The 15,090-nt window shown below is 52.7% G+C and overlaps 1 protein-coding gene across 1 annotated transcript; it reads right to left on the bottom strand.

Moving 5' to 3' along the window:
- Positions 1-3,793: 3,793 nt before the first annotated feature.
- On the bottom strand, positions 3,794-12,158 carry Pld4 (phospholipase D family member 4). The gene is made up of 11 exons (XM_028764465.1): positions 12,033-12,158; positions 10,261-10,347; positions 9,551-9,717; positions 8,988-9,171; positions 8,559-8,679; positions 8,023-8,150; positions 6,630-6,830; positions 5,915-6,054; positions 5,635-5,800; positions 5,451-5,547; positions 3,794-4,372 (listed from the first exon to the last, which is right to left on the bottom strand). Exons 1-11 carry the CDS (start codon positions 12,057-12,059, stop codon positions 4,176-4,178), a joined length of 1,515 nt encoding a protein of 504 aa, XP_028620298.1. The 5' UTR covers positions 12,060-12,158; the 3' UTR covers positions 3,794-4,175.
- Between the last annotated feature and the right edge of the window lie 2,932 nt (positions 12,159-15,090).

The raw sequence follows: 15,090 nt of genomic DNA, 5'->3' as shown, positions 1-15,090 counted from the left end.
AGGAGCCAGCCGAGATTCTTGAGTTTCCTAAGGACAGCCAGGAGGTTAAGGCCCCTGACATAGATACAAAACAGAAACCAGAAGGTAAAAAGGCCAGCCTGTTGTGGTCCTGGCTTCCAAGTATTGGGTTCTCCTCTGTGGAAGAGACGGCTGTTGATTCCAAAGACACTACCCAAAGCTCTCCTGTTCATGTGCAGCCTACAGCCCGGCCGGACCCTGAACTGCCCAGAAAACAGGAGAAGGCAGGCTGGTTCCGCTTTCCCAAGTTAGGATTCTCCTCTTCACCTACCAAGAAGCCCAGGAGCACTGAAGATGGGGAGGGCCAGGCAGAACACAAGCTCCAGGAGGAAACAATCACCTTTTTTGACGCTCGAGAGAGCTTCTCCCCAGAGGAAGAGGAGGAAACCAAATCAGAGGTGACAAGTGCCAGGCCCGGTTCTGAAGCAATCGTGGCATCCTCTGTAAGAACAGAACTAGTCCTGTTGGAACAGGCTAGAGACACTGGTGACAAATCTATACCCAGGCCTGTGGCCAAATGAGGTCAGAGTCAGTAGGTGAGACAAACAACTAGAACCTGAAACTTAAGGGCTGGGCACTGAAAGCGCCCTACACCCCTAGAACACAGGATCTTGTATAGATCCACAGGCTTGAAACCAAAGCAGAAATGAATAGCACTTACCTGTGACACACACCGCCCTCCTATACGGAACCAAAATACACTACTTTCTTCCAAGCTTTGGAAGCAACAGAGGCTGCAAAATTGTCTCGTTCTGGGATCTCTGCTGGCCTTCATCTGGTAAGGCCCAAGAGGCTGCCCAACACCACGAGAGCATATTATCTCTGAAGTACTCATGTCTGTGTGGGTAAGAGCAGCTTTGCGGGCAACCTCTGCCTTGAGGCTGCTGTTTCCTGGTGAACTCAGCCTGCAGGGCATGGTGTGTCCCATTACCTTCCTGATCACATACTCCATCCTTCCTCAACTCTTTCGCTAATGGCAAGCTTTAGGGCGTGGACACACGGGGTGCGAGGGTGTGTATGCGCGGCAGACAGGTCTGACCAATGGCTGTCTGCACTCAGTGGTAACTGCGGGTTGCCCAGCAGGGTTCACACACGGGTTTGCTGTTAGACCTTGGTGTGTGTCTATTTGTCTACCTGCCTGCCAGTGTGCACAACAGTGTTTCCCAGATGTGTACAACTTCCACACTCTGGCTCCTGAGAACCTTGTGTACAGACTGCGGTTCATACAGACAGCCCTGTTCAGTCACCTTCAATAAAGGAAACCATGCATTCAGTGGTCCGGTTTGCTGAGGTCTTTTGTTCTGGGGCCCTCGGGTATCCCTACTCTTGCTTTCCTCTCACGCACTTCAATCTCTGTCTCTACTTGTGTAGCTGCAGAAACCAGAGCTGAACTTCATCTTAGAGTGGCTGCCGTTTTGCAGGGGTTTGACAACTGCACCCACAGCCAGAGACCTCATGGATATGCAGGAAGTAATCGGGGCCCCTGATAGAGCAGAGGACACAAGCACACCCCTCCTGTCAGCTGGACAGCAGTGTGAGGATGGAGCACCCTTGTAGACTACGGCCACAGAGAATAGCTGCCCTGGAGGATTAGCGGGGGGCTTGGCTTATGTTCAGAAATTGCTTTAACCTGAGGGACCTTCCAGCAGTCTGAAGTGAATTCACCTGTTACTGGAGGAAGGCCAGAGGCGTCCTGCAACCTCCCGACTGCCTGCTGATGGCCTCCTGATATTCACTATTCCCACGGAGACACTGAAACTTGGGCTTAGCTCCCCCCGCCCCCGCCCCACAGAGGCTCTTGGCAACAAGTAGTATTCCTTGTCTCACAGACAGAGTAGCTTGTGGGGCGGAGTGAGTACTGGCCACGCCCAAAGCTGCCCACAGAGGACCAGAAGGGTGGTGGTTGATGTATACAGGGGACTGGCCAGGGAAGAGAGTCCCAGGATGCCCAGCCTCCCTCTGGCGTGACTTACAAGTGCCAGCCAAATTTGATGTGTGCCCAATAACACTACAGAGAGGGTCTGTCTAGCTCACATTGGTTATTCCTAGCCTCTGAGGGTCAGGAGTCTCTGCCTGTCTTAAGTGAGTCCTCTGCTCAAGGCCCCACAGGGATCCCGTCGGATGTAAGCAGGGACTGTGTCTCATCTCCAGATAGAAGTATAGGAGCCACTGAAGTAGCCATGATTGCTATGTCTGTTACCTGGGAGCTGGGTGAACATAGAAAAATCTCGTCTTTTTGTTTCCTGGAAGCCACTGGCTACTCTGTCACATGGATTTGCCTGCCTAGCCAGCAAGGGATGAACTCCCAGACAGACGATGGCACAGTCTCATGTCACTCAAGTGAGGATGTGACATCCTTTACCTCATATGTTCTTTTAGAGATGCGATCAAGGCAGGAGTACACAGAGGTACAAGTAGCAGGAATTGGATACCACGGAGCCCATTAAAACTTTGTTTGCCACCTCAAGAAGGGCCATGTCATAGTACAAGACCCTTACCATCTCTTAAGCCTGTCAAGATGGATCTCTTTTAGAATACACCAAGAAGTCTGGCACTGACACCAGTGGGTGAAACAGACCCATCCTGGCTGAGCCAACCCGGCAGCCTGAACTGGTATCTCCCCTGGAGCGTGTCTGAGAGTCATGCAGGGCCCAAAGAGCAAACCCACGTATGCTGTCTTGGAGGGGAGAGCTAGGGCAGGGGCACAGTCTGCTCCTAAGTAACATGCTGCATTGCAACTCTCAAACCAGCAGGAGGACCTGGAGCACAGTGGGATGCTGCAGGGAGCAGCCACAGCCGTGGCAGAGCTTGGCTTTGTCAACCCTGGCACCTTTTGGGTCCTGAAGGGCTGTGTGAGCCATGTGTAACCACACTTCCAGATCCTCACACAATTAGCAGGAAGGCAGGCTGGGTTTAGGGCACTTTCTGCACAGATGGAGGATGCTGATACCTAAGGTGTCCTTTAGGTGGGTAAGTTCAGAGCACAGATGATGAAGCAGCAAGAGTTTGGTCCCTGCCTGGTGTGATCGTATTAGCTCTCCCTGAGCACAGAAGGAAGGAGAGAGCAGAGAAAGAGTAGGACTATGGGACTATAGGAGAGAGGGACCCCAGGCATCTATTTAGTATCCAGTTTTCTCCACACCCCAAATCATCCGTGAGCTCCATCCCTCTATAACCCTCAGGACAGCAGTGGGGCAGGAAGGCTCGAGCCTTGGTCAGAAATAAGTAAGAGGTTGGGTGCAGAGACTGCCTTCTAACTTAGAATCAGCCCAGCATCAAAGGTCAGGACTCAATGGTGTGGTCCCGGGGGCAGCAGCATAAGATGGCCCAGGAGAACCCCAAGATGCACAAAGGTCAGGACTCCATCCCAAACATGGCCCCGTGTCCTGCCTCGGCACACAGGATGAGAACTCTCACCAGGCTGCATCCAGTCCTTCCGAGTTGATGTCAAAAGCTCCAATACCGGTCTTCAGGACACCATCCACTGTTTCTGGGCAGGGTCCTGATCCCACCCCCATAATAGCCATGCAGCCCTGGCCTCATCCCAATTAGCCCCATCCCCACGTAACAGTGAGCCAGTATTCCAGCTCCTGATGATACTGCCTGGGCTCCTCAGTTGCTGCTCTTTCCCAGTCCACCCAGCCCCAGTGGCCCAACCTTTGGCCACTGTTTGTGCATAGCACGTGCATCTGCATGTCATATAAATATGCACACACACCACAGACAAGAGGGAGGGAGAGAGAGAGAGAGAACACAGAAATGTCCACTTTTGACCTGGATCGAGTCTGCAAGCCAGTGGCAGGGTTTTATTAGGGGTTGTAGCTGGACAGCACCAACATCACATCTGGGAGCGGCCCTAGCCACTCATCATAGGTAGGTCAGGGAGGAACAACCGGGTTCTGGGTCACTTATATGTAGTTGTTTTCTTTCCATGTCGCTGTGTGCCTTCCTCTGCCTTAGCCTCCTCTTCATTTAAAAGCCAGAGGCTTCATCAAGAACTCTGCCGGAAGCTGTTTGTCAGATGACAGTCTCAGGCCCCCAGTGGTGATGATGGTCTTTTGCTTTCTCAGTTTCTGAGCTTGGGTAGATGGAAGCCTGGTGGGTATCAGTGTCCACCTAGAGCTGTAGGCCAGAGTCAAAGGGATCAACCCTCAGCCCTACCAGGCGCAGTCCTGGCTCGGGACTTGTCTGTCCAGGCCCATAGCATAGTGGGAACTCCAGTCCCGTTCAAAGAGCTGCCTCAGCTGTTCCTGCACGGCGGTCGCGCCTGGCTGGGCACTAGGGGTCTTCTGGCTGACAATCAGGCCCACACCAGCGGTGCTGCTGAAGTAGTCTTCTGACCAGTTAGAGGTGCCTGGAGGAGGGGAAGACACTGATCCCTGGGTCTGTGTCCCCTGTAGTCCAGCCCACACTGTGGCCTATGCTACAGGTTAAAGGACAGCTCAGAACACTGACCACTGTGTTCCCATCAGACCCCAGGCATGGTAGCCCCACATGAAGGTGCAGTTGGTTCCTTACCAGCATTTTGGGCCCCAGGGCTCAGGACTTTACCTAGCAAGCTGGGCTAAGTGTCTGGCTGCCAGAACATTTGAGCCTATCTCTCTTGTGTGGCAAAAATTTCCCTGTCCAATCTATTTGCAGTGGGATGTCTATGATTGGACAGGAAAAAGGGAGGCGGAGCTAAGGGTGGAAGAGGGTGGCAGGCAGAGAGAAACAGAGAGGAAAAGAGAGAGAGAGACAGAGAGAGGCAGAGAGAGAGAGAGAGAGAGAGGAAGTGGCTGCAGACATGGACCTGCGTGACAGAATTCTGTGGGCATCTTGAGATTTGAGTATTTGCTGATATATAAATCCGTTGGTTAACTTTAAGCATTGTTTTGTTTTGTTTTTGTTTGTTTGTTTGTTTGTTTTTTGAGACAGGGTTTCTCTGTGTAGCCCTGGCTGTCCTGGAACTCACTCTGTAGACCAGGCTGGCCTCAAACTGTAAAATCCACCTGCCTCTGCCTCCCAAGTGCTGGGATTAAAGGTGTGCGCCACCACCGCCCAGCATCTTTAAACATTAAGAGTCTTGTTTCTACCAGGTACTGGGTATTATTGTAATAGCTACCGTGAGGATGGCGGTTATTGTCTGGGATTAAGCCAAGCACTGTGTGGGTGGCGGCGTTGGCCGCCTAGAGCCACAGAGGCCTCAGAGCTTTCGGGTGGTTGCAGCAGCCATGCTGATGTCTCTTGGCCGCCCCACCTCCCCCCCCCCCCCCCCCCCCCCACCCCCAACCCACCCCCAGGCCTGCACCACTGAGGCAGCCAGCCCATGCCAGATTCTAGTGAGGGAACACAGTGGCTGAGCTGGGAGCCAGTCTGATGCCTCTTTTCTAATACTTCCCACGACACTCTTGTCCAGCTCTCTGTCCGTGCATCTTGCTCCAGCCACTCACCTATGTAGGCCATCTTGTCTGTGACCATGAACTTGCTGTGGTTCACGCGGCTGAATGGGATGTTGGAGTGATTTCCCACAGGCACAATGAAGACTTTCTTCGGGGATTAGGAGTGAGTTAGGGTGGACAGGGTGGGAGAAGGAACTTCCTCCCCCCCCTCCAACCCATAAGGTCGGTTTCTTACCACATCCACGGAGATGCCAGCCGAGGGGTTACTGAAAGCCTGCAGGGACCTCAGATAAGCAAACATGGTGGGGTCTGTGTTGAACCAGCAGCTGACCAGTAAGCGCACATGTACGCCCTTATTGAAGGCCGCTGCCCGAAGTGCGTTGTCCAGCACGGGCCAGTACCTAGGAAGAGAGGCTCAGTGATCTGCCTGAAACCAGGATGAGTAGTGTCCTCAGCTGCAGGTACACTGTGTCCAGGACTTGTCAATCAGGAGGGTGGACTCCACCTGGACCCACCTGGCAGGGTGAGTGAAGCGCGTGGTAGGGAAGTACTCCATCACCGAGACATAGATGAACTGGCGAGCACCCTCCATCACTCCCAACACTGCGTCCAGATCCCGGGTACGGCCATGGGGACAGAGGGAGGGCGGGGAGGCCTGCAGCGGGAGAAGCCTCTCTCAGAACACTGCCACCCTTGAATCAGGCTTTTCCTAAGCTCATGACTCCATTGCCCCCTGCCTAAGAAACCCCATGTTGTGACCAAGACCATTCTCCGATGGCCAGAGGTCCTGAGGCCTGGGAAGGAGGCAGTGAAGCAGCCAGGCATCCTGGGCTCCAGGAGATTGGCCTGTTTACAGACTGTCTGGCTTGGGAAGTGGATCCACTCTCTCCAGATGGACTCTGGATATCTAGTGGGCTTTGCTCTGTCTGCTGCAGTCTCTGCTGTGGACCAGTCTCTGGGCCAACCAAGGGATTTCCCTTGTTGGAAATGGAACTGCTGGGATTGCCTATCTTCCCTCAGAGTAAAGAATAATCAATGTTCTGGGTCTCCCTACCCTTCCCTGAGCTCAGCCACAGTGTCTTGGCCCCTCAACAGTCTGGACCTCAGGTCTGCTACCTCCCAACATCTTTCTCTCTCACTGCTGGTGCCAGCCCAGGATCCTGCTCTAGTGTGAAGCCTGCCTCCTGCTGCAGGCCCAGAGCTCTCTCTCTTATGGGCTAGCCATCTTACCGAGAAGTAGGCTGTGGTAGGAACCCCATCAAAGAGACCCCGCAAGGGATGGAAGCGGTTGATGTGGGATGAGAAGTTCCGAGGCCAGGTTTTAGGGAGAACAGCTCGGGGAGTCCCTAGCACCCAGTAGGTCTGGAATGTTTTCTCAAGGTCTTGAGCCAGGTGGCTGCAGTTGTAGATGAGAACACCAAGCTCTTTCACCTGGAGGGATCAGGGTCAGTAGATAGGAGAGAGCAAAGATCTCCTGGGGTTATGTGGAAACCACCAGGGACAGAAGGCAGGGTGCAATTCCCGTTCAGAACGCAGCCACTAGGCGCCATCAGCCCCAGGGTAGACAATGCATGAAGACACAAAGGAAATAAAACCATTGTTAAATTCTGCTGAGTGGCAACTCCGGATACTATATTTATATGTACTGTTTGCACTAACAGGTGTGTGTGTGTGTGTGTGTGTGTGTGAGAGGGAGAGAGAGAGAGAGAGAGAGAGCGCACAACGCTAGGGGTGTGCTATGCTAATCGCATATCATTCTCTTGACCCACAATTCACTTCTAAAAAGTCTTAGGCTTTGTAATCTATCATCCCTCTGTGCGCATGTGTGTGCACATTCCAGCAAGCATGTTCATGTGAGTGCAGGTACATGTGCACGTGTGGAAGCCAGGAGACTACTCCAGAAGCCGTGCCTCTGGAGGTATCCATCTTGGTTTTTATTATTACTATTGTTTTAGTTTATGTGTATGACTATGTTTTGCCTACATGTTCGTCCTTGTACGCCTGGTGCCTAGAAGAGAGCATCGGATCCCCCGGAACTAGAGTTACAGTTTGTTGTGTGTTGCCATGCAGGGACCCCAAGCTCAGTCTTCTGGAAGATCAGACACTACTCTTAACCACTGAGCTATCTCTTCAGCTCCATCTTGGTTTTTTGAGCTCTCATTGGGACCTGGGGCTTGCTGATCAGGATGGGCTGGTTGGGCAGCAAGCCCCAGGGATCCTCCTCTCTGTATCTCCCCCGACGCTGGGACTACATGCATGCGCTACCACATCCAGCTTTTCACATGGATTCTAAGGATAAAACTCAGGTTCTTGTGCTTGCAAGGCAAACATGTCACTGATTGAGCTATCTCTCCAACCCTGTGAGCCATGGCCTGTGCATCTACTCAAGTTCTTACATGCTGTCCCAGGGCCTGAGTGCAGGGCCATGTAGAACCTTATAACTGGTGGGATCAATGCTGATTGATCCCTGCTATGCTGGAATGACAAAAGTGGCACGTGACCCAAGGTCCTGCTTGCTAACTTCTCACAATACCAGCTCTCTTCAGAATCAGTAGCTCTTGGAGATGGTGATGGGGAGAAGCTTCACCCCGGCCTCATCCCATCCCTGGGCCTTGGAACCCACCTGAGCCAGGGACCGCCAGTCCATGTTGGCGCTGCCCACGTAAACGTGCTGCCCATCCACAACCCAGAATTTGGAGTGTAGGACACCCCCAGTAAGTTGTTTCATGGGAATCTGTCGTATCTGGGCACCTGTGGTAGACAAACGGATAGATGGATGGATGGGCGGACAGATGGAGGGCGGGCTTTTTAATGCTGGCTTCAGGACTGCCTAATAGATCTGTCTGTGTTCATTCATTTTACCCTCAGAATGACCCCACAGATCAAGGCTGTTGCAGGTGAGGGAACCATGGAACAGGCTTCCCCAAGGCCCCTCTAGACAGCCCAGATATAATCTTGATGATGCTTTTGCCTATTGCCTTTTTCCCCGTAGCCTCTAACTCAAGGCTTTCTCTTGTGTCTTCCTACTCAGCCCTGAGCTCAAGTTCTCCAGGGTGCTGGAGAAACTTTTCCATCCAGCCCAGCAATCCTGCTAGTCTCTGGCTTTATCTCCTGGTGCCAGACCACAGCAGAGTAGAATCCCAGCATGCAGACACCCACCGTGGGCAGCCAAGACCTGGAGATCAGTGGATGTCTTGGCTAATGTTGGGCTGTGGGTGGCCACCACCACAGAGACGTTCCTGAGAAGGAGCTGTTGTAGCTTCTGTAGAAGGGCCTCTCCCTGCAAAGCCAGGCTACTGTGAGAAACTGCTGCAGGCTGGCCCTTTGCCCACAGCCCAGGGTAGGCCAGGTTTTGGCTCATGACTAGAAGCCAAATAAATGACACCATGCAGGCACTATCCTCAGTCCCTCTGTCCCTGTCCCAAGAGCTACCCAAGGAGCCTGGGTTTGCTCTAACCCAGCCCCAACCCAGAGCTGAGCCCCTGGGCCTGACTGAGCTCTGAACAGATAGCAGCCTGACTTGCTGAGTCCTTGGCATCTGGGAAGAGACCGGTTCCCCATAGTCAGAAAGCAAAAACAAGGAGCAACCTGCCGAGAAGACGAGTCATTGACTCCAATGTCCAGTCCAGTGAGGGACCAGTAGTATGAGGCGATGTGGACGCTCTCCTGAGCAGTGTCAAGAAGCTGCAGCCAAGCCTGGGCCAGGGGCTGGGCAGTGGGGCTGCCAGCTGCAAATGGCAAGTCCTCTGGGACACTTTCCACAAGGATGAGCCTAGGGACAGAACCTGAAGTGGACCAAGCTGTATCTGTAGGAGCTACTGGTCAATTCCTGCCACTCAGTCGGAGGGAGGGACTGACCCCAGGCCAAAGGGACAGAAAGAGGACAGTGGAGAAGGAAGATTTATCCCGAGCCCTCCAAAGCCAAAGTATGGTGATATTCAGGAGACTATATCGTGAGGGACCTGGGGGATGGGGCATGCTCACCCTAGAGTGGCCACAAGTTCTCTTGGGAGGAATCCAGGCTCTATCCCTGGGACAATCATAGCTTCACTGTGAGCTATGTCACCCACCTAGTTCAGTGACCCAGTGAGGCAGCACCCCGCCCAGACACACACCCCACAACCCCATGAGAATCCCTGGTGTTCACTCACTGACAGGAGTTACTCTGCTGCTCAGTGGCTCCTTTCGGGGTCTCCCAGGACCAGGAGGGCACTTCCTCAGGGAGCATGTGATGACTGGTGAAAGAAGTAGGCCCTTGCCACAGGAACAAGATGAGAGTCACAGAGCTGAATCCCAGTACAGCCAGCATCCCCAGTACCTGCAGGAGGAGACATTCCAACAGCCTTCCTAGCAGCCAAGACAGCTCTCCCTATACTATAACAGATACTATCTGGGCTCTTGGGGAAGGATTAGGGGTGAGCGGGAAGGGATGAGGGATACACAGAGCGAGGCCTGGGTGCTGGAGGTGGTCAATTGTTCTCTCCATGCAACAGTCTAGGTAGCCTTGGTCTCACGCGCACACGCACAGGCACGCACAGGCATGTGCACATACACACACCACACTGCAGGGCTAGTTTTGTACCCTCTAATCAAGCCCCAGGACCTAATCTTTGGGAAATTAAGAAAGTTTGAATGTGGTTCTGATTAGAAATTGGGTTCAGGCCGGGCGTTGGTGGCGCACACCTTTAATCCCAGCACTTGGGAGGCAGAGGCAGGCGGATTTCTGAGTTCGAGGCCAGCCTGGTCTACAGAGTGAGTTCCAAGACAGCCAGGAAAAAAAAGAAAAAAGAAATTGGATTCAAACTTGTTTTCAGAGAGCTGAGTCCCCAGCCAGCCCTCCCTTAGGATCTCCCGTTTTTACCATGCTAAGTCCGTTGTGTGGATCATGAGGTGAAGTGGAACAAGGCCAGTCAGGGACCTCCACTGCTGTCTGGAGAGGTATCAGCATCTATACAGAACAGTCTGTGTCACCAGCTACCCCAGATCCATGGTGTCCCCTCCTTAGGCAGAGTCACTCTCCAGCCTTCAGACATGGCCTCCCTTGGAACCCATGCAGGCTGAGCCCCACATCTTTCCCAAGGCTGTGTGCTGCTTGTACCCTCTGGCTCCCTCAGTATCCCCTGATGCGGGTGTCTTGAGTATGCGAGTCTCGGTTCCTTGTTCCAACCACAAGTGAAACCAGGCCTGAAAGTTCAGTTTCTGCTTGGGCCACCTCATCCATCCTTCCTTAATAGCTGTGAGCAGCTGCTTCCCTCCCCGGCGCCCCTGAGTTTGGCCCCAGGGTAGGCAGTTGGCTGCAAAGTGGGACATGGCAAAAGGGCCACCGAGAGCTGCGTCTGGAGCCCCGCACTGCTGCCAAGGCTGGGGACTGCAAGAGAGGCTACCGCTAGTTGGGATGGAGAACTCACCGTGTTCCCTCAGAGAGGTCACTCTACAAAGAGCCAGGCTAACCCCTCAGGAGGCCCTGTGCACCCCAAATGGGTCACCCAGCCCCTGGCACAGACACTGAAAAGAAGCTGAGCTCTCTCCCTCCCAGCCTGGATGCTGTCGGGAGCCTAAGGCGTTGTATGATTGTAGGTGGCTGGTTGTGGAATCCTGGGGGTTTCTTCAGCTCTGTGGGTCAGGCTATCACTCCAAGAGCAGTGGGACCAATCCCACTGTCCTCTAGGGGTTGTCTTGGACAGCGGCCTGCGGACATGTGGCTAGCCTCAGAACAGGGAATGGATTACAGGAGCCAGGCCTAGGCTGTGTCTGCCCTTGGTGGCCAGTGTTACAGGGAAGTGGGGCCTAGAAACCACAGTGAGAATATGAAAAGGAGGGCTGTGGAGGCAGAGTCACCCACAGAGGCCCAGCAACCTCTTACCAGAGTCCCTTGAAGAAAGGAGTCAGGAGGTCACTTCCACCCAGAGCTGTCATGTCCTTGGATGGATGTATCTCCCACCCTGAGCCACGGCAGGCTGCTCAGGTGACCAGAGCAACCTCGGGAGCCTAGCTTCTGTCTCTGACCAATCTTTACCATGTCCAGTGGTGCACAGACATGAGGTTCTGGGCCAGGGTTACCAGTCTGGGCTGTCCCTCAAAGAGCTGCTGGCCTACATCTCCCAGCTTCTCTGAGAGAAGTGTTCTCATCCCTTAAAACAGTTGAATTGACAGAACCGCAAGAAGGCGGCAGCTGTAATCTAGGATTTCCAAGGACCACAGACTTCTGACCTCCTTGTGACCACTGGGAACTACTCTGAGGTCAGGGGAGGAGAACCATGGAGGGCGGCTCTAAGCTGCAGACCTCTCCCATCCTTGGTCCCTGTGGGTCTTTCAAATCCTTGGGGTGGGAACTGTCTGTCTAGAGTGAAACGCTCCCTGATACTGGTATCTCGGGAGTGGGGTGAGCTGAGAGATGGGCTTTTGAGCCTCCTGAGCCTCAAGGTTCTGGGGTTCCTGCCCCATGGGCTAAGCTGTGGGCTTCAGGTATGGGACAGGAAGGACATGGCTGCCCATCGATCAAGTAAGGAGTGGTCATCTGCCAGCCAATCTGGGTGGTTTGTGGGATCTAGGGTGCTGGGAGGATGGGGCTAGGGAGGTAAACAGACAGCCCTCCTGAGGCCCCTGTCTGGCTCTAGTCCGGGTAACACTTACCTCTGGGTGCCCTTTCTTCTTGTCCATCCTGGCTCCAGCCACTGTCTGCAGGCTTTGCCTGTGCAGGCACTGCCTCCTCTCTGGCTGCTTCCCCTTCCATTCACTTCCTCTTTGTTCTAAGCACCCCACCCCCACCTCAGGACTGAGTGGGCCTCTAGAGGGCCGAGCTGAGAACTTTCACCTCTGGAGAAAAATCTACCCTGCCGGCTCCTAGAGAGGGTCCCTCAGTCATAAACCAAATGTGGAAATTAAGTTTGACTGCAAGCACCAGAGATTAAAGTAGAAGAGTCTCAAACAGTGGCTTAACTGTCCTTCGGGGGCTCGTGTTTAGAAGGCTGGTAGGGTTATTGAAATTGCATCTTGAGCTGATTGACACATTGGGCAATGACAGTCATGATGAGAGGAGGTGGAACCTGTGGAAGGTGGAGCCTGATTGGAGGATGTAGGTTTCTGGGGCGGGACTTTGCTGGCCACACCTTATGCCTGGGTTTTTTCCATCTCTCTCTGCTTCCTGTCTGTCACAGGGCAAGCTGCTTCCCTTGGCCTTGCTGCTGCCAGTATGCCTGGCATCACTAAAGGTCCCCGGCAATGGCAACAACTGACCATGGATTGAAACCCCTGAGGCTGGAAGCCAAAATAAGTCCTTCATTCTTTAAATGGTTTACTTTAAGTCTGCGTCATAATGGAGAAAAACTAACTGACCTACCACCCATACCCTGTGACCAGTTAATGGAGAGGTTATCAGTGACACAGTCACAGAAAGTCACTGCCTTCAAGCCCTGGAATACAAACCTCACAGCCCTAAAAGGGCTTCCAAGGTGCAGCCATGACCTCCATATCCCTAGCACAGAATGAAACATCCTCAGAAGACTTCTGGAGATTGAAAAGAGAACTTCCATTTTATCTATTACCTACGACTTGGTCTATGCTTGGTCACAGGGTCATACCTAGCTGCAAGGGAAGCTGGGATCTGGAGGTAGCCATGACTCACCCTGCTGAGGAACTCAGATGAGGCTGTCCCCTGGCCTGACCACAATAGTAGGCTGGATAGTGGCTCCTTGCAGGGGTTCTGTCTCCCCTCATATTCCAAGAAGGACCTTCTGAAGACCAAACCTTGTTGACTTTAGGTCAGGGTCTTGGGGAACAGCCCCAACTCTGAGGTCCAGGTTGACCTCTTTCCTCCTTGGCAGGCAGTAGACCTCAGTTTAGGGATCTGGCTTCAGAGTTTCTTCAGGGGAAGGATGCCAGCCTCACAGGGTAGGAAGCATTCCTGAGGGGCAGGGCCTGACCTCAGTAACCCATGTCCAGCATGGTGGGGCAGAAAGTGATCAGAAGAGTTCCATCCTTCACTTCCTGTGGGATAATGCCTCACTTCCTGTGGGATAATGCCTCACTTCCTGTGGGATAATGCCCTAATTTGGGATTTGGGGTTGCTCACAGATGGGTATAAGCCAATAGAAGGTCTTTATTAGACAGCCATCAACTACACGGGGTGTTCAGAATCTCAGTGTAGCCCCAAGCCTTTCTCGGGGTGAGCTTTTAAGCACAAAAATCATGTCCTGAGTTGATATTCTTTAGTTAACAAGAACAGTTAGCTAGAAATAGAACTACAGAAGCCAAAAAGCGAGGTTAGTATATTTGGAGACTTTCCCAGAACTATGCATTGTGATGGATTAGGTCTTTGTTTTAATTTTGGTGGTGTTGTCTACACGCTGAGTTTTACAGCCTGAGTGGAACTTCCATCATGGAGTCAGTTATGCTAAGGTCTCAGTGCCTACTAATGTCTTGGGCCTTATCTTAGGTTTGGCTGTCCTTTCTAGGACACAGAAGGTAGCTTCTTCAAGTGAAGTCACTGCATGCCTGAATATCACTGTGCTCCAGGTACATACCTTGAGGGAAGGGTCTTCAGGGACTTTGAATATGTAATATGAGGGGACCCAGCATCCTCTTTTACTGGTCAATTTAAACAGGGTCTTCCTCCTGCCTGAGAGCAGGGCAGGGAACTTTGAACATCCCTAATGCTCTCAACAAATATTTTTCAGGTATAGAAGGGCAAACCCTGCAGCTTCAAGGAAACCCAAGATCATCTGCCACAACTCTACTCCCCTGCTACAGCAGAGGCCAGAACTGGGCATGGTGTACAGCATCTCCTTGGGATGGATTTGTCTTGAGTATATCTAAGGGAATCATGGGACCTACAAGGGCGGGTGAACATCCCGCACAGGTCTCCTGATAACACAAAGACTGGAAGTATGGTGGCACCCTGTGGTGACCAGCTCCTCCTAAATGGCTAGACCCTGGGCCCTTGGTGGGCTGGGATGGGGAAGATGGACTTTGGAGATTTCTCGTAAAGCTGAGTATCTTTGTCTTCAATTTGTCTCCTCTTTCAAAATGTGTCTTATGGCAGGAGATGCCTCAGTGTTTGTCAGGAGGGCTAAGACGTGAGGAGCCAATGACAAGCACGTTGGATACATTTGAGTCTCCATTGTAGGACTGTAGCTAGGAGTGTCCGTATTACCGTGCCTCGGATAACCAGACTGGCTTTGATCATGGGAACCTGAAGGAGACACACCTGTCCGTGAGAACCAATGTGAGATCCACTTGGCCTCAGTCCTCTCCACACTCTGAGGCACTCAGCCGTCTTCAGCTTCACCACACAGGATCAAAACAACAGTCAGGATGCTGAACGGTTCTTGGGGTTTGTGGAACAAAGTGGTTACTTTCAGACAATAAAGACTCCTCTGGCTTATGTGCACACGTGTGTACGCACGCACGCATGCACTTTCACAGGATGGGCAATGCTGTAGGCTGATTCACATTCACACAGACATGTGAGCCATGATTTGGCCCCTGACGGAGACTGTGAAATCGCTGGGTGAGAGGAAGCTTCCAGCTCCCTGGTTATCTCAGGACCATTGTTTCGTGTGTTCTCTTCTCAACGGACACGTCTTTCACTGGGCTCTAACACCTGTGTGAGCTTCATTTCCTACGCTTTTCCTTGCTGCTTAAAATAAGAAACAGAAGTTGGGGTCTTTGTTGTTTTGTTGAGGGCAGCGTC

This window comes from Grammomys surdaster, unplaced genomic scaffold (assembly GCF_004785775.1).
Source record: "Grammomys surdaster isolate TR1022 unplaced genomic scaffold, NIH_TR_1.0 144, whole genome shotgun sequence".
In the NCBI taxonomy this organism is placed as follows: Eukaryota; Metazoa; Chordata; class Mammalia; order Rodentia; family Muridae; genus Grammomys; species Grammomys surdaster.
The sequence above is the reverse complement of the archived record's forward strand: the minus strand, read 5'-3'. Positions and strand labels throughout refer to the sequence as shown.

Bases quoted from the DNA above. Each gene is read 5' to 3' on its own strand.
- Pld4 (XM_028764465.1), bottom strand. From the start codon at position 12,059: ATGGACAAGAAGAAAGGGCACCCAGAG. The intron at 10,348-12,032 runs GTAAGTGTTACC...TGTTCTGTATAG, and splicing joins AGAAGAAAGGGCACCCAGAG to ATGCTGATACCTCTCCAGAC. The intron at 6,055-6,629 runs GTAAGATGGCTA...CTCCCGCTGCAG, and splicing joins CTACCACAGCCTACTTCTCG to GCCTCCCCGCCCTCCCTCTG.